The 19,604-nt window shown below is 40.7% G+C and overlaps 1 protein-coding gene across 1 annotated transcript in view; it reads right to left on the reverse strand.

Annotated features, from left to right (window-relative positions):
- Positions 1-284: 284 nt before the first annotated feature.
- Positions 285-19,604, reverse strand: part of Ccap-r (Crustacean cardioactive peptide receptor) — a 72,021-nt gene continuing 52,701 nt past the window's right edge. The window contains exons 3-8 of the mRNA XM_076787160.1: positions 15,858-15,993; positions 10,456-10,653; positions 8,077-8,171; positions 6,152-6,407; positions 2,378-2,558; positions 285-899 (exon numbers count right to left, since the gene is read on the reverse strand). Coding sequence (XP_076643275.1) covers positions 704-899; positions 2,378-2,558; positions 6,152-6,407; positions 8,077-8,171; positions 10,456-10,653; positions 15,858-15,993 — 1,062 coding nt within the window. The 3' untranslated portion in view covers positions 285-703. The remainder of the gene's footprint in view (positions 900-2,377; positions 2,559-6,151; positions 6,408-8,076; positions 8,172-10,455; positions 10,654-15,857; positions 15,994-19,604) is intronic.

Consider the following 19,604-nt stretch of genomic DNA (forward strand, 5'->3'; position numbering starts at 1 on the left):
CCGCTTTACCAGATCGAGGGCATTGAAGGAAGAATAGTGTGGGAAATGCTATAGTCAGAACCTGAGTGACGTCACGAAGCTACAGTGTAGTCTAACTCATACAGTGACGTAACTATTCGTGGTGAGGGTGGGGATGCTATCACGATCCCACAGGGCGGATAGTGACGTCATCCCGTTATTGGTGCATTGGTGGGACAGTTCCTGGAACGTGACGTCACGTTTTACCTCGGATGGAATTTTTACGTCAACGGCTGTTCTTACCTAAGAATCTGGCCTCGTGTAACAAATTCTACAGGATCAGAAAGGATCAGCGCCGACGTACTCGTGCTCGAAGAATATCACTAGACTGCGGATTTTATGCATTTATGAGAAAAATATGTAGATACAATTGAAAACAGTCGAAATATTTAAAGAAATTGAAGATACTATTGTATCACTTTGAACTCACTACAATTATTTCAATAAGAAATAATTGTCTATATACCTCCAGCATCTTGAAATAATTTAACTTTTATTTCGTATAAAAACCCGCAGTCTAGACATCACAGTCCCGACTCCAAGGGAGTTGAAGATGGAGGCTGTTAAAAGTGGCCTAATCAGCAACGACCTACACGTGCCGATGAAGGACATCACAGTCCTGACCCCAAGTATCCTTGGAGAAAGAAATTGGAGGGTGTCAAGGACGTCCAGATCGTTCATTTTCTTACACAAGGGACACCATGACCCGTTTCCTGGACGTGGAGTGCAGCACTGCTATGTGGCCACTCCTTCTGGACGAATGTGCGGTCAGGGACGTGGTCACAGTGGTCCTGGTGCTGCTGTTTGCACCGCCGGTGCCGAAGCAGTGATTAGGATTCGTCGCACACCATCCAGAAACCCAGGAGATCGCCTGCATGTTCCTATCGCATCATCATCGCTGTACTTCTGACCCTCATTACCCCTCCAACATCCGGTCCCCATAACCCCATTTTATCGTCCACGTTTTCACGAAACCATAAAGTCATAGAATCGGTATTGATCAATCAATTACGACACCCGCTGACACTTCGGATTTTGATTGCACGTGCTTCGTCGTTATCCGTGTTATTTATGGTCACCGTCATCGTCAATGCTACAAGCGCCATAAGCGGCGGTGCACTCTCTGACTGTGAACTGCTTCGACACGTTGCGAATTTAACAGTAGACCGCCGGTAACCGCCGGTTTCGGATTCGGCAATATTCACTGTCATCGAAATTTTCCACGTTTTCAAAATATTTACGACTTTATGGTTTACAATCGTTATTGGATTTATGAAAATGTGGAAATCGTAGAAATTCTTTGGTGGCTGCTACGGTACAGTCATTAATCCTAAGAAACCTCGATTTACTTCATAAAATGTACTCCCTCAGTCTCATAATAATAGTAGCAAGTGAATATTCAAACGGGAATTATTGGCGAATGCAGCTGTAAGTTATGTTGTAGCACAAAATTGCGAAGCCTTCAATCAAAATCAATGTTTCATGACATCTGTCATTTGTTTTGACGCATCTTCCAATTCTTTTTTTTTTCTAATTATTACGAATTATAACTATTTTTCTAATTTCATCCCGAAATCAATTGTTTTATTTCAGTTGAATATCAACCCATTGTAAAAGTAAGATGAAAAAACGAGAGTTTGAAGAACAATAGTTCCAATAATTTTAGGGGAAGCCAAGGGATTCTACCGTCAAGTTTGAAATGCAGTAACGAAATTATTGAAAAATCCAGAAACTATCTGAACACTCAAAATAAAAATTAGGAGTAATATTTTTAATTTATGGTTTAATTTAATCCAGTTTTTTGATAATAAATGTTGCGTTCTATATTTATTTTTTTTTTGCTACTACTATTATGAAACAAATTAAATTCATCAACTGCTACTATTATTATGGGACAGAGGAAGTACCGGTTTCGAAGTTGGTAAAAAAATTGTGCCGCCTATACAAGCTGTTCCAAAAATGTACTTCTTTCAAAGGGGTGATTCCTGAGGTCATTTGAAGTAATTTTTTCCCTCGCGAAAATGTTCTGCGCGGCTCCGTTTTCGAGTTATTAACGAAAAACAAGGACCAATCAGAGCACGGCTACAGCTGAGCGTAGCGTTGGCATTGGCCAAGCTAGGATCCGTCTACTGTAGCCGTGCTCTGATTGGTCTGTGTTTTTCGTTAATAACTGGGAAACAAAGCCGCGGACAACATTTTCGCAAAGGAAAAAGTTACTTATCATGACCTCAGGAATCACGCCTTTCAAGGAAGTACATTTTTGAGACATCTCAAGAGAAGAATATTCAAAATTGGATTGAAAAGTGTTGGAAAACTATGATAGAAAAGAAGTCATACACGAATGAATGGCAGTACTCACCGTACGGTTTTACAAAAGGACGTGCTGAAGAGACAGTATATAATCGGATTGGCAGCGGAGTTCAATGGTGCCAAGCTCTGAATGAAGGTCGCCACGGCGATGTTGTTCTGCGTGTGCGGCACGTACCCGTAAACTTGAAGGAGGTCGAACACTATGTACGGGCTCCAGCAAAGAATAAATACTGGAACAGTCGAAGAAGAATGTCGGCTATTTGGTTTCACGATTCGTCTACGATTCCTGGAATCCTATCGACAACTGTTACTATCACTCCCTGCAAAATGGCGGAAACTAGGAACGATAAAATCAATATTTTCGAAACAGTGGTTCGGACAGTGTAAATGAAAATGGGATGCTTCAATTTATCTTCTTCATTCTGAAACGATTGATTAAAGAATTTGAGTTTTCTTTAATTCCAGTTTCTTTGTATTTGATGAAAAAATCGAGATAATGGGCCATCTCGTTAAAAATACTGTGGAGTATGCTTGGGGCCATTTTATTACTTCCTTTAGCAATTTTTTAAATAGAAGCTGCTTATACTCAACGATTTCATAATTGATTGATTTGCAACGCAGTACTTCTACCGTCTTCTATTGTAAATTTCTTTCTTCTACTGTCAATGATAGACTGCGGTTCTTTGTGCAAAATTAAAATTCTCTTCGCCTTTGCAGCAAACAAAAACCAAATACAGTGAATTCGCGATATATGTCAACAATACGTGTTATGTTTACACTCCTCGACGTTCATCATCCAGGCCTTGGCGACATATACAGGGTGTCCCACATGACACTTTTCACGATTTTTCAAGTACTAACAAAAGTTGATCAGATTTCGATTGGCTATACATTGCAATAAAAAAAAGTTCGAGAAAAATTTTTTTTTGGTATTGTCAAGGTCACCTACATTTCTTTAAATGGCACTTTGTATTTTTGACTTAACAGTATTATAGCCCGTATCAAGACGAAATTCTCAAGAAAAAATGAAAATTCCAACAAGAAATGACCGTCTGCTTGAATGGGTGATAACTTGTGTTTATTATTAAGACTCGAAATTACATTGATATATAATACTGTTCAGTCAAAAATGCAAAGTGCCATTTAAAAAAATGAAGGTGACCTTGACCAAGGTCAAGCCAATCGAAAATTGGTCAACTTTTCTTGAAAATATTTGTTTGTCAGATTATTGCAAGTATTTGAAAAATCGTGAAAAGTGTTATGTGTTATTTAGAGTTATACACCCTGTATAGAGAAATGTCTTTCTTTAGTGAGTTGAAAACAATTCATAATTCAAATTTTTAAAATCTTTCTGCCTAGAATTTCATGTACTCTTTTTCAATGCATAACATTCGAAGTCTAATGCTGAATGCTGTGCCTCGAGACAATTTTATCACAATGTACGGCGACTTTTTTGCAATGGACGGAGACTAAACTTCAAAAACTGGTTCTTTAGCGAAGAATTGATCGAAGCGTTTTATCGCGCCACGCAGTTTCACTATCCAGCGAACAGATACGCCGTAACGACTGAAAGGTACGCGAGGAAAGTTTGCACCGAGCCCCGAGGTTCGAGGTGGTTGCGAATCACCGGAAGTGGTTGCGGATAACGAGACGGGGGTTCCATCTTCGAGAGAAGCTACTCGACAAACTGCGCGGCAACGTGATAGAGGGAGGCGAAGGATCGCTGGCAGCCAAATGGTTTCTCTCGTCAACGAACTTCGCGAGCTTGCGGTGCTTCCTCTCCATTGGTGAACAGTCTCGAACTTCTCGTTACCCTATATTCACGACTCTTAAAAATCCCCGGCCGAGTGTCGAGCTCGTTTCATTGAAACTTTTTATCGGCGACGTACACTGTCCGCCGCGGCTGTTTCGACACTTCGGCATTTGCTGCAATGTCCACGTTTTATCTGGATTATAAATCACGTTTTTACGTTCTACACGGTATTTTCGTAGTCCCTTAGAGTTTGTTTATTCGCTCTGCAGGTTCTATTGTTGGCGACATTATTCTTCTGGGAGGTCCGATCATAAATCTTAAGCCTCGCGAACTTTGCACAGATTCTTCAATTTGTTCATAGTACCTTGCAGTCGTTCCTTTGGTCTAGAACTTTTTTGCATTGTGCTATTGTTTTTCACGGTCTACAATTTTTTGATAGCTCCCACGACTCTTTACGTGCTCCACGATTTGTCCACAGTCTCCGCAATCGTATTATTATTCCCCAGGCTCTGCCATTTTGTTTATACCTCCTACGATTTTTTTGTGATCTCCAGAAATTTTTTATTTTTCCTAGAACTTGTCCACAGTCTCCACAATTGTTCACTAGACCTCTGCAGCGTGTATTCTAGGTCCACAATTTTTTTTATAGTGCGTATTGTCGGTTTCCAGGGTCTAACATTTTTTGGTACTTCCTACGATACTTTTGCGAGCTCCAGAAAATTTGTTTGCGCCTTATCATTTGTATCTTATCGTCGCATGTCGACAACATCGGTCTGTATAATCATTATAAAATCCCTCGAGCCAAAATTGGACCAGAAAGGTAGATACAATAAAAGAATAATAAAATCATTACCGTTTGCATGGCGAATAAAAATGGCCGATGACAGCATCGAGGTCCAAATGGCCCCGTGAACGATCCCTTGTCCGAAACGCGACTATGCGACCCCGCTAATGGCCGATCAGTCCACGTAACATCCTCGGAATGATGAACGATCGTATTGTACAACCTACAATGTACCCTCTCACTGTTCGATGAACTTGATTATTGTTGTTTGGGAAGACGTGCTCTCGACGTGACTCGAGAGTTTGTTGAACCAGTTTGCCATGCAACCACGGCCACTTAAGTCGCGGCTTAACTGGGTCGCCGCTAACAATGCCTTTGTTGTAAATATTGCGAAGAGCCACTAAGAGTCGCTTTCACGGTAAACATTCGTTGTGGACGTCGAGTAAGCTTTCTTCATGTTCGATTATATTCAAACACAATCGCAACAGCAATAATAACAGTAACAGACATTTTTAATATTCCCAAAAATTTCGCAATACCTTTGTGCGGGAACCAAGTTTGAATTTTGAAAATTGTTTGATTTTCGCATCAGGCAATCAGGTGTCACTTGAGATTTGTAAATATCTTTATACTCACTTTATGCTTTATACTTTATACTTTCGTCCAGGCTTGTTCAATCAATATTTCCATTAATTCTGAAGGCGAGGGGGCACGAGCCTTATCCATTTCGATTATTTTCCCCGCGTCAAAGCGGAGTCGAACGATTAGAACTTGGTCTTTGACGCGTCTCGAGAAAGAATCTCGCTCCGATTGGTCCGGGAGATTCTTAGTTTGCGTGAAATGGCCCCCTTAGGGGAATAAGGAGAAGATGGTCCTTTGAGCTGCGAGTTTCCGAGACTTGTTCATCGAACATCGTCTCTGTGAATATCCTCGGGGCTGGTCGCTTCCGTGTAATTGTCAGCTTCGTTTGCTCATATTAAACAGCCGGACTCTGATCTTCGTTCACTTTACCACCGGCAACCAATTCTAGCGAAATTCAACGTCTCCGTATTTCGCTGAACCGATTTGAAAAGAGAATTCTTTGCTTTCGGATGAAATATGGAGTTCCCTAGATCGCGAATTTTGTGAAACCGAGGGTCGGATTTTGATGATATGGAGATTGAAAAAAAAAAACTATAAGAGGATGTTCTTTTTTATCTGTAGGAAGCTTGCAGATAAGTTCGAGAAATATGACGGTTCGAATAGGGTAAGATAAATGACGTTGCTCGTTGGAACGGTTCACTCACCGAATACTATCACCAGGGTCATCTTGACTGTCTTCACTTTCGCCCTGGGTATCAGTCCTCTGGACGAGGCTCTTCTGGTGTCCCTGGTTGGCCCTTGTCGCAACACCCCTCCCTGCGACCATATAGTAGCTACGATCACAGTATAACAGCCCCCGATTATCAGCGCAGGGGCTATAAAGAGGGCAACGCTGACCAGGCTCATGTAGATCCTCCAATTCGTCGCCGCGCCCAGGTCTATCCAACACTGAGTCTTCCCCTGGCAAACGATCCTGTCCGATTATGCTCGTAATACGATAGATTCAAGGAAATTCGCGGTCGAGACCCCTAGCCAGCCCAGAATTCACTCAACTCATTTTTGCAATTCAACCCCTAATACTACCCTTGCCAAAAATTATTCGAGCGAACAACTCAAGCGTCTGTCGTTGCAATTATTTGTATCTACAATAAGGAGATCCATTAACACTAAACGTATCAAATGACCGGTTTTCTATCTTACGATTATTGAAATTACAAAAACATCATAGGAAATTACTGAATTAATTTCTTCGTTTAAGCACGTGTAATAAAAACAGGCAAAGTTTAAATAAATTCAATCTTCTCACTTTTATAAGACGTTTCACTTCTACATGTTTGGTAAAGGCAATAACAAAACATTAATATAGATAATGTATAGAATGAGCAAGCTAGACACTGATATTGGGAAGGATTCAGAACATTTTTTTTAACAATGTCTATCGTCAGCATCGTTAGGGCATCGTAGAGAAAAGGGTTAAATAGATTCCAATTTAACTTGATCACCAGGGGTTGAATAGCTTTGAAATGGTAACAAATAGTAACAAATTCCCGAGTGCCTTTAAACAATAAAAGAACTCTGATACTTTTTTAACATAGTTGTTTTGAATTCTGAGTGCTAGAATCTCTGAAACAAGCATTTATTTAATTCTAGACAAGTTCGAGCGAGAGGGTCCAAGAGAATGTTTCTTGATCCCAAAATTTGACATGTGGGTACGTGTCAATTGGTGAATTATTTTGAAAATCGTGTTACGAATATTTTAATATTTTCATGTCAAAATTCCTGCGCACAGAAAAATGTGCAAAACCAGAATGGAGCACTCCAAAAACTTCACAACCTTCGAATGACTTTGAAAAGTTACGTTAAAAACACAATTTTGTTGTTTCTTCGTAAAACAGTAAAATTTCTGTCTTGGACATTTCTTCCATTTATGACACACCCCATACATTGCAAGGTTCATTTATATCACAGTGCTCGGAATTTCCATAAAACCATTGTGTTTTCAACAATAAATATGGATTTATGGATAGCCGCGAGTTCGAGTTAAAATGAAAGTAGAATTTGTTGAAACAACGAGAGAACCAATAATTCGAAAGGTGAAAATTCATTTGTGTGTGGCGAAGTGTGATTGGCTTTATGGAAATTTTCGAGATCATACAGGGTGGAAATTATAAAGCGTCACAGACGAATAACTCCAAAAATATTGATTATATGCAAACATGTTTCAGATGAAAGTTATTCAGTACCGAGGGGGACATCATGTGGTTGGACTTTTATTTTTCCCGGTGTACACTCCAAGGTAAGGTGAAGGTCAACTTTCTTTTTTTAAATAGAATGATATGTATTTTTATCTACCATCAAATAGTGCGCTTTAAGATGAGTATGATGATCTATGACTCAAGGTCATTCATGGCTCGATCTTCACAATTTTAATACACATATTTTCCGATATTTCCAGCTCTTTTAGATCCTATAAATGCACAAATCTATCCACGATTATCAAAATTGACAATTGACCATCTTAAAATGGCTGGAAAATGTTTAAGTCCGATGTAAAATCATTTCCAAGCTGCGAATTAATTTCTACAGCTAATGATGGAGAAGAATGGTGGTTTCTCGGTGTGTTCGTTACCTGTATGAGTTTCACTTCGTAGAGGAAGATGATGGGGGCGCTGAAGAGTGCAGACAGGCTCCAGGCAGCAACCACTAACGCCCTCGCCCTCCACCCTGCGACCACATATGAAAATCCCGTGGATATTGGCGCGGTTTCAGCATGGTTTTGAGCCGGACCGCTATTAAATCGACTTTCGCGGTGGCGGCAATTTTATAAATGGTCTGAACGTTGGCGGCCCGGGGCTTACGAGGTAAATGAACGGATGCAGGTGCCTCGCGGATCCCGAAACTTTTCCGTTTTCTTTCGAGCTTCTTTCCAAGTTCCGTGGCAGCTGCCCACACGGTAATGATGAAAAATACGGGCGGAGTGCAATAAAGAAACTTCCGCGAACTTTCCGCGGTTGGCTGACTCCGACGATGCACTTTTGTCCCCGTGTTATTAACACGATCGTCGTTAGCGCGGTCGCTTTCCCGGAAATCGCTTTTTCAATCCTTAAAAGCGCCTAAGTATTTTTAATTACCGAACGGCTGGATGGACATTTGTGAAATTTTTTCTGTGCTTTGAGTACTCTTAGGACAAATCGTGAAAAAATTTTCAGCTCGTAGTATTCAGTTTTGAGATTGCGAGAAAATGCCAAAGTTGGTCCGAAGTGTATACAGACCTGAATACCCTGTTAAGACCAATCAATGTGTTTGATCGCCTACAGTGAGCTCAATTTTGATTTTCCGTCAGTCAAAAAATTTCTGAACATTGTCGAACGATAGTTTCAAATCTCCGTAACGCAACAGGTTATAGTTTCATAATAAAAAATTGTTGAAGGTAACATAAAGTATATCAAGAATAATATTCCATATTAAACGAATGAATGTGCTTGAAAAATTTGTGAACATTGCTAAAGCATGGCCAGTAGCGTACATACCAAGTCCCACCATAAAAAAATTCGCAATTTCATGGAAAAAAATCACAAAGTGGCCCTACAGTATATTCTACCTGTCTTGTTAGAATAGATTTCGCGAATCCAGGGGAACTTGGGACCGTTAACGCGATTAATGACTCGAAGTCATTAAAACTTAGCGTCCCGACGTTCTTCCGGTAGCCGAGCGCATTTTCCCTGGATTTCTTACGGCAATTTCTGACGACTATCCCGGCGAACGACGCCATGTTCCACGGTTCGTTAAGATATTCCCGTTTTCCCGGGTCGTCGAGTAGAAAGCCGGGTTTATGGAATGATCGGACAACGGTGGGACGTCATTGTCATCGATTGCTTCGCGGTAGTGAGTCGCGAGGAACGACGGGAGAACATCGTCTGCTGCAGACTCGGTGACATTTCATCGCGGACAACGGTAATTCCGACATCTCCGGGAGATTTTCCGAAGCAGCTCCCTCTCTCCCTCTCTCTGTTGCCTTTTCCCGGGTAGGTCGAGTATTTACTGCCAGCCAAGAAATCGCTTTCAGCAAGCCGTCTACCAAGACCGTTATCGTTTTATTCTCATTTTATCCCAGAAGAAACGCGGCCGCGACGCCGCGCGCCGGGTCGAAAGGTGAAAAACCGTAACGAAATAAAACGCGGAGAACCTCCGCGACGTTAACGACGATCCCCCGACGTCGATGTCGCGACATTAACGAACTCACTGCTTCGTGGCGAACCGACCGCTTCCGAGACAGTTCCCAATTAGTTGGACTTTTTACTGGTAGCCGGAACTGTGACCGAACATTCGCTTAACAGGGTACTCAGAACTGGGCATAATTTAGGCTGACTTTGGCATTTTTTTTATGAAGAAATCAGTAAAGTTTCTGATATGGGACCTTTGTAGACTCTTTTAATCGTCTGTCAGCAGTGTACACGAATTTTTACATGCACAGAAAATGAAAATTATGCTTCCTGTAAGGGATCGAGCGCAATGGTCGCTTTAATGTGGCATTGTGATTCGTATAATACTTTAAGCTAACTTTGGCATTTTTTTATGATAAGAGCAATAAGTCTCCTGGCGTGGAACCTTTGCGGGCTCGTTTAGTCGTCTTTAAGCAATCTTCACGAATTTTTACTCGCAGAAGAAATGAAAATTATGCTTGCTGTAAGAGATCGAGCACAATGGTCGCCTTAATGTGCCATTGTGGTCTGTATACGCTTCAGGTTCACTTTGAGATTTTTTAATGATAGAACCACAATGATTATCGTTACAGGATCTTCGTGTACCCTTTCAGCAACATTTCGGCAATAGTCTCAAATTTTTTGACGAAGAAAAAATAAAAATTACAGCCCCAGCACATTTTCAAAGTATAACAGAGACCGCTGCACTGAATGGCATCCACTTCTCCAGAGGTGGATGCAGCATGATTAGTATGCGCCAGGGTGGACGGACTATTAACAAACAGGACAAAGACAACAGTACTTACACCTGCCAGTGAAGTTCATCGGTCTGGTGATGGCGTCGTACCTGTCGATGGACAATGCGACGAGCACGTAGGTGGAGCTATAGGTAACGAGAACTTGCATGAACTTTATCAGCTTGCAGGCGACGTTGCCCGCGTGCCAGGTCACCGTCGTCCGCCAAATTATATCCGTTAGGACGGATATCAGGCCGACCAATAAATCTGCAACAAGATATGCAATGCAGCGCACCCTTGTGATTCATCGCGACGCTATTATTAAACCGTATCCACGGCGGCGTCCACTTAATTCACGAAAGAATGAACGCGCGAGCGAACCTAAACGGCCCCGCTGCAATCATTAATCCCGTGGCTTCTACTTCGGAACTGTCTCCGCGTCGTTAACAACAATTATACCAATCCTACACGCGTCCCGACGTGACCACGGCAAGGTTGTCGCGTTTTAACCGACATCAAAGGGCTTTGACAATTTAGTTTATTAATTAGGAATAATGGCACCGCCGAGATATCATTTCTATCCTTTGTATGATCTACAGACGTAGATGGCATAAAAGATCCTGTTGCGAGTTCAGTGGGGTTGGGGTGTTTTAATCGACATCAAAGGGCTCCGACTATTTACCATAGTTTAATAATTGGGAATAATGGCACCACTGAGATATAATTTTTAACCTTTGTATGATCTACAGACGCAGTTGGCACAAAAGATCCTGTTACGAGTTCAGCAAGGTTGAAGTGTTTTCACCGACGTCAGAGGGTTCTGACAATTTAGTTTATTAATTGGGAACAATGGCACCGGTGAGATATAATTTTGAACCTTTGTGTAGACTGTGCCTGAGTATACTATGATGAGAAATTTTTTTCACCCCTTGTGTTTTACTACTCCCGCATTATTACCATAATTAGCAAGTACAAACGGGCTCTGCAAAGATTCAAGCGTTCGCATTACATTGTAAATATTTGCTTAATAGTTTGGGAGCTGTTTACGAACGCTAATCGTATGGTAACAATTTCAGAACGGATTCTGCAGGAGTTACGCAACGACGCAGCTCTGTTGCCGAAAACGGCACCACCATTATTAAACTGACATTCGATCAGGAATTTTAATAATAATAGATTAATAAAGATAGCGACACTCGACGTATTCTTCAATCAACGAAAATTGTTTAAACAAACTACCAGCTTCGATACAATTTCTGTTGCACGATGGAACTCCAGAGAAATATAGAAATGTCCGTTATAACTTGGGAGGCGTGTAAAGTTGAACAAAAATTGTTTCTCCTCAAAGAATACTTGAAAAATCATCAACAATTTCTACCGTCGGAAGGTAAACACCTTCCACGATCGAACGCAATCAACAATAACCAGTAAATCCAGTAAAAGCAAAGCAAAAATCCAATAATCCAATAATCCAATAAAAAAGATTATTTCCCCACAAAAAATATATGAAAAATATTCGACAAGCTCCTATCGCCGACACGATTCACCGTTCGGATCAGATTCGTTGAAAACAAATAAAATGTCCTGTAATCGAAGAATGAAAAATTGAACAAAAACGATGTCCCCGCAAACGTTCCGTGAAAAGCCGTCGTCAATTTTTATTTTTACGGTCGGCGTCGATAATAACACACCAAAAAATCACGCAATCGAGGCGTAAAAAAATGGAAGGAAAAAATTGTTTTCACCGGAAAACTGCCTGTACAAGACGTAGGCAGCCAGAGGAGAGCATAAATGGTATCGCGTGGAAACTGTCGCGAGAGTGCTCCGGAAGTGCCATTTCAAGCATAAAAAGCCATAAACAGCCCTGGGGATCGAGATTTCAGGGTGGGGACACTCGTGCCGACCCTGGTCATATATTCTGGCCGATATTGAAATTCGATTTGGACTTATCGCCGTATAATAACGCAGATTGCGCGTTGCGGCCGTCGCTCTACGGGACGATTAATCGATTGCGAGTCGAATCGTTCCTACTGTCGACGCTTCCACGTTGGTTTTTCGGGACGAGTGCACAGTTTGCGGCTGCGGAAGAAACGAAGGAGCCGAGGGCGGAAAAACCGAGTCGAATAAATATTAATCACCTTCATTTCCAACAAAACTGATTTATATTTTAATAGCGCAATCACGTGTTGCGAGTAATCTCGCTGCTCTATTGTTTTCTCGGAGGAAATGATGTGGTCAAAGGGCAGAGAGCCATACTTCCTAGCGTGTCCTGATGCGACGTACATACGTATATGTATATCTTGTATGTAGGGTAGATAAAAAGGAACTCATCCGCGCAAAGGCATAAAGGAACCACGTTGCTGGGCGTTATGTTCCCCGTGTTTCCCGCGATTACACAACGAGTCGCCCCGTTTTACTTTTCTGCCGACGTTTCTAATGCCCTTCCCCGAGGAACGATCAACGAGCGATAAAGCGGAAGTCGAAGCGGAAGCTTGTACATCGAGCGCAATACGTGACCGATTTCTTCTTTGCTCGGCTTTCTTCGTCCCTCTTGCACTCTCACGCCGATTTTCATTGCTGTTACACTTTCCCACCCACTACGCAGCCATCCCTCTGTTCCCGGTTAAGCCCCGTTCACATTAACGCAATTCGAAAGTTTTAAACGCCAGCAATTTCTAGAGGGCTCGCGACAGCATCCTTTCTGCTTTACATTTCATTTACAGTTGCAATAATATTCGAACATAATTCGAAAGACCTTTCTTAATATCGGACCATATGATCTGGATTTTCTTTTTGGAAGTTCGAACAATTAGTTCAATACAGGACGCGAAAAGAGATTGTGATGCAATTGCAGAGAATATACTAAAAATTGAATTTTACAATTTTTTCATGTGGGTACTTGCCACAGAAACAGCAAAGGAGACTATTTCCTATAATCGCTATAATTCGTAAGTCTCCGCCCACTCCGCTGACGTTCGCCCCGCCCACTAGCCCTCAGGGGCACCGTGGAGTGGCCCTCGAAGCAAGGAGGGCTGTTTGCTATCTTCCGGTGATGTGGATCAACCTTTAGACGGCGTTTCTTGCGTGGAAAGCAATAATCCACGTCTCGATACTCGTTTTCCGATACTCCGACGCGCTTTACGCGACGTACGATGGATTTTACGGGGATGGCGGGGGCCGTATTTGCGCGACGGACAAGTAGGTTTACGTTCACGCGCGCAAGTGAAACGGCACTTGCACTTCGGCGCATTTTTGCACGTGCAAACGTCGTTTACGAGCGTCCCCAAAGGAATCGATACCGTCAGAAACGGAGTAGAGAACACTATAGGCGGTCACGCGCCCGAACTATTGTTTTGCTCCTTTATTTTTTGGAGGCTGTGCGGCTTTTCTTTACCTGGGGACTGAGAGACACGAGCGCGTGTCTTTCCTGAAATCGAGAAACGTATGGAAATCTGTGATCGTTGATCACGAGTAAATATTTTTTTCTGTATACGTAGGAGTATGTATGTAAGAAGGTTTTGTAACTTTGTGAATTTTAAAGAGAGCATCACTGAATTTTTGCAGAATTTTTAGAAAGCCCCCCCCCCCCTACTGGGAAAATTCGTTTCCATTTCTGAAAATGAACCCCTAAACGTCCGACATTTGCACAAGTCGATATTTGCTGTTCGCTTAAAGCATTGAAAAAATAACGTGGATTAAACAATCATTTTAGTGTTTCGGATTAAACTAACCGAATTATTTAGCGTCCGTGTACACGCGAGACAATAGAATTCCGAAACAATACGACAACTGAAGTTAGACGTAGTAGCAGTAATTAAATCACGTCTTGCGTTTACACCCCCGCCATGGATTTAATGTAACAGTGTGTGCCAACTCGTTATAGGGAAAATTAAATGAAACTAAACTTTTTCCTGGTATGTGCATCCAATCAGTTTGAATATACAAAAAGTATTCGGTCCACGGTGTACGGAATTGTCACTACGATCGCGTTTCATTGTTCACGAACATTAGTTTACACGAAATCCCTCAAAGTTCTTTTTGTTCTTGCGGATGGAAATACGTTGCAGCGTTCAGGATTGATGATTCCATTACACTTAGGTCATTACGTTTCTTTCGCTTTCGTGTTCACTGTCGAAGAAAATGTGTATCGTTCTTCTCTAGTTTATTCTCTCTTAGTATTATTATTTTATTTGAGAGTTGCTCGTGTGTATAATGCTCTCAATAAGGCATTCATAGTTTTTTCAACAAATATAAAATTGAAATTGAACAATTGGAATGCTGTTTAACGTCGTATGGCTTTTCCAAAAAGTGTATTATTGATAGTGGACAATGGGAATGCTGGCTAACGTCATATGGCTTTTCCAATAAATGTATTGTTGATATTAGACAATGGGAATGGTAGCTAACGTCATATGGCTTCTCCAAAAAACATAAAATCGACACTAGACAATGGGAACGGTGGCAAACATTATTCTGCGTAAATAAAATTCTCTGTTTGTTCTCAGTTGGTACACCATTATCGATTCGGATGACATAATCTGGCCCTTTTAAACCTTCATGGCACTCTGACGCGTTCTCGTCTACCTTCTATAGTGTTTACATTCGGGATAGTAGCAGCACCTCGTTACACAACCTTACTGACAGCGAATCCCGTGGTACGGTGATCGAAAACATCGGTGAACTATCATTGAGGGTGTATGACTGATCAAACCGACCCATTTCTGACCATTTTGTTACACACATCTTTTGCATCTTTTACAAAGATACTATAAAGATTGATTTTCGTCATTTTATTTTGAAGACTTATTGGTTTAAGAAGATTATAAGAAGAATTATCTTAAGAAGATTTATTGGTTCGCAGGGTGAGAACTACCCCTAAATCATATTTATGAAAGCAGAAATGGTAGTAACAAACAACAAACAATTTTTAAACAAAAATTAATTGGTGCACTAGTTGTTAGTGTTATGAGACTGTAAATCTTCAGACGAATCATTTTTATGGTCCTTATAATTTAATGCGAGGACGAAGGAAGTAACACAGCAATGCAAATTTTGGAAAGAATTGTTTATACACATTTCATGTATCTTTTAAATTAATGCCCTCGCAAGCAAATAAGAAGAAACATGCAGGTCACAAAATCGTGTGTTTCATAGCGAACTAAAAAACTGCAACTATTTCAACAAGTCGTTTATACGTGTATTAATTAAGTCGTTAGTGGCACACAGAGAACTGAAGAATTGCAAACCTCCATTTATCCTTGCACAGCTTCTGTTTCTTAACATTTATTAAATGGGTGGAAGAACATAAGATATCTTTACACGTGCATAACAATGTCGTTTTAAATAAAATTTTAATGGCACACAGCAGACCAAAAGATAGTGTACCTTCGGGAGAGTTATTCGAGCATACTTCACGCTCGGTGAAATTACTAGAGGGACGCAAAGAAGATATGACACCGATAAATACTTACCAGCGAGTGCAAGCTGCTTGATAAAAAAGTCCATCCTTGTTTTCCGCCGTTTTCCCCACAGGAGACCAATCAGGACCGCGATGTTTCCCACGACTATCATCGCGAACAGCAGCCACAGGACCGTGAATTGTTCGGTCTGCAATAAAAAGAAAGAGCCTCGTAACCGGGAAAACAAATCGACAACGGGGGATCGTTACAACTTCAAAACGAGAGAGCCTGTTGAAAACTTCATTTCCATTGTAATTCTTTCTGTATCCGGCCTGATCGTTTGGAATCGTCGAATATCTGCTCGAATGCACATGTTCCGATCAAACGTCAATTTCATCAGGACTATTGTTTTTCATTTTTTAACGTCGGATCGAAACAAGTTTGACGCGTACAACAAGTTCTCTATTTTTTGGCTGTACCTTTTAGGATTCACTTGTTTTTGCGAAACAATGCGTAGTTGCCTTTTTTCTGTTCTTGGCTCGTGCAACGTGTTTATTAAAACCGCACCTGTCTGCAATTGACCTTACCGGACAGTAATTGGACCACGCTCGACTGCGCAGGCGCAGGTTGACGCGGACGAATTTCGGAAATTGCAATTAGATCAATTTTTTGGGTTGATGAGAAACAGAATTAGAGTGCTCGCTGGTGCTCGAGTGGTCGCTTGTTGAAATTTAGGCGCACTATATTGCCTTATAGAAGTTTGTAGTCGGAACAGAACATTTTTTGAGCAAACTAATTTTTCTGCGAACGAACTTGGAGGCATTAAAATTGAATTAAATTACTGAAGCGATAAAAAATTCTGTTAGAGTGCTCACAAAGTTTCCAATTGTTGAAATGTATGCAAACTGTGTGATATTGCAGAGGCATGTAGTTTCGACAGAAAGCTAATTAGGATAATTCCGGGAGAGATGCACCATATTTTGCTTTCCCTTTACAAAAATTTTATTGAAAATAATTGAAAGTACAGGCAGGCATAGTTGAATTTTTTATTTAAATCTCTTTAATAATATATAAAGTGAAATGAGTAAAACTTTTATTGTAATATATTAACATGCTGTTTAAAAAAGTTCGAAATAGTGCAGCTTTCCGTAGGGTCTGGAGTTAGATGCACTTCTGATTGGGGATAGACGCATTCCTTTTGTTTATACCTTCTTCTCCCTACTTGTATTCTTTTTTTTCTTCAATCTACTTTAAGAAATCCAATCTACTTTAGATGTGGTTGAATAATAATCTTCTAAACATTCAATACAATAATTATTAGAATCTACTAGCCAGTCGTTTTTGTAAAAAATGAAGCATCTCCTTTTTAATTACCTAATTACAGAGCAATAAATATAAACTAATTAACTCTCATTAATTAAAGTGTACGATATTAACAAATAGTGTGGCAAACAACAATTCTCAGGTTTAATTTATCGCTTTTTAATTAATTAAAAAAAAAGGATGCTCCACTTTTTATAAAAACGACTGCCTAGTACATTTACATACATTAATGGTGCGTCTCTTCCTAAATTAAGGGAGAGGCACAAAACAAGAACCAGTACAACAATTTTTTTCAAAACACGATGAAGCATCGTAAAAGTGAAACCATTGTCACTATGTAAGTCGATACTAATAGTTAAAACCATACCAAAAGAAGGTAATAACACTTGTACTGACTACTTACAAAAATATTTCATCAGAAATTTGGAGCACTGAGAAGATTTTATACCTCTGTTACACGTAAATGATATAATACACGTGTCCTTCGTTTGGGGATTATTTACAAATGTTAAAATGTTATAAATGATAACAGAAAAACAGTTGAGAATCGTTCAGTGTTGCCACAATAAAAACTGGTGCATCTCACCTTATGGTGCGTTTCTCCCAGAATTACCCTACCAGTTTGTGCCCCTAGGTTAGTTATTGAGTTTCATAACGGAAAGCGATTTATGCATAATTCTGCGAATATCTGGATCGAGTTTAATGAAGCAAGAACGCAGTTATTGGCATAGTTTACGAAGATGCGGAAGAAAGTTCCACGATTGAGAGAACTAGGCTAATTTCTTTCGGAGAGAAATATTTATCGAGTTAATGTTTATTGCATCGAATTTCTTTGTATTTAATCCTCGCGTCAATATTTGAGTATTTCTTTACAAATTTCTCTTTTCAAACGAACTAATTTTATTTCATTTAACTTTTCGCATTAATTTAAGAGACACGGGATTATTGAAAGGGGTTTAGAATGAGGCAGAAATGAATGCAGAGACGAGTAACAAACTGTCGAACCGATGTTAATGAAATGTTATGAACGTGGTAGAAGTTTTTCACACAATCTAAAATTTGAGCCACGCGGCATAATTTGACAAATCGAGGACATTTTAATTAGTTGCTTCCACTTCCTGGAACGCGTGGGAAGTTCGAAATATTGACGCAAAATTTAATTAACGAGCATACTCCGCTCGTAAACATTCACGGAACTGTAATCGTTGCGCTGCGATTTTTCAACTTTTCCGGGATAAAACTTTCCAGTCGAAATTATCAGAAAGAGAACATGAAATGGAGAAATTTTATTACCAGATATCAGTGTAATCTGTGGACAGGTGATTTTATACATTTATGGAAAAAATTAGTAGATTAAATTCAAAACAGTAAAAATACTCCACGAATAGAAAACTTTGTATTATTTTCTGCTCATCAAAATCAGTAAGAAAAGATCTCTATATCTTGTAATGAATGCAATTTTCATTTAGATAAAAATCCGTAATCCAGCACAGTCTTTTCTCGATATATGTCGCAAATACCTGACCGATACGAGTCGCAGAACTATCCCCACTACCGCGGGGTATACCCCGTGACGGGCTTCGGACCGAAACCAGTTCTGTTGACATATATCGAGAATTCACTGTAATCAGTAAGTGAAGGTAGCGAATGAACGCACGAGAAACACAACTGTCCAGAAATGAAAGGAATTTTCAGTTGAAATCGTCAAAAAGAGCGCAATAAATATTTTATCATTTTCCTTCCAAATAAAGAATTTTATTATTATATGTCTATGTAGTCCAGTGGTGAAGGAAGTAATTCGATACGAAAATATAATTAACCGCCGTGCGAAAGTCAACCGTTTCTGTACCAAGCACGTGCGGCGCTGCGCGGCGGCGCGACGTACGCGCGACGAATTACAATTAGTGACGATGCATGATTCATAATCGAGGCGGAACATACAGGATTAACGAAATAACGGTACAGCAGTTAATCGAGTGAGAGCGTTTCCAGTCTAGATGAATCGATTTTAATGAGCGGCGCGGCCGCAAATTTCTGCCCTCGGTGGCCCGTGTCGTTCGAAGCGTGATCACCGTCGGGTCCGGCTCCTAATTTATGGCAACTGGAATGGGACGAACATTTTATTCTCTGCGCTGGAACTTCCACCGTATTCTAAAGAAAATCTCTTTCAATTGTTCTAACTTCAGATTTATCGTCTTTCAATTATATTAACACGCTCCTGTTATTATTAGGCGCCGAGGGCATCCAGCGTTCAGAAAATTCTCCGCAAAAATGTTTTCTTTTACCGCCAAAGCGGGACAGGAAGGTTTCGCAAGCGTGGTCAGACAGTTCCACGGAAAGTTGGGGGCGTGTAAGCCGGGCTCGCGTAAATCGTCGAGCACGTCGACCGCGAAATAGGAGAAGTCCGGCCGTATTTCTACGGACCCGACGACATCGGTCATTTTATGGAAAATCGATGGGGGCCCGCTCGATCTCTCCGCAGCTACGGTCAGCCCC

This window comes from Halictus rubicundus, chromosome 4 (genome assembly GCF_050948215.1).
Source record: "Halictus rubicundus isolate RS-2024b chromosome 4, iyHalRubi1_principal, whole genome shotgun sequence".
Classification (NCBI taxonomy): Eukaryota; Metazoa; Arthropoda; class Insecta; order Hymenoptera; family Halictidae; genus Halictus; species Halictus rubicundus.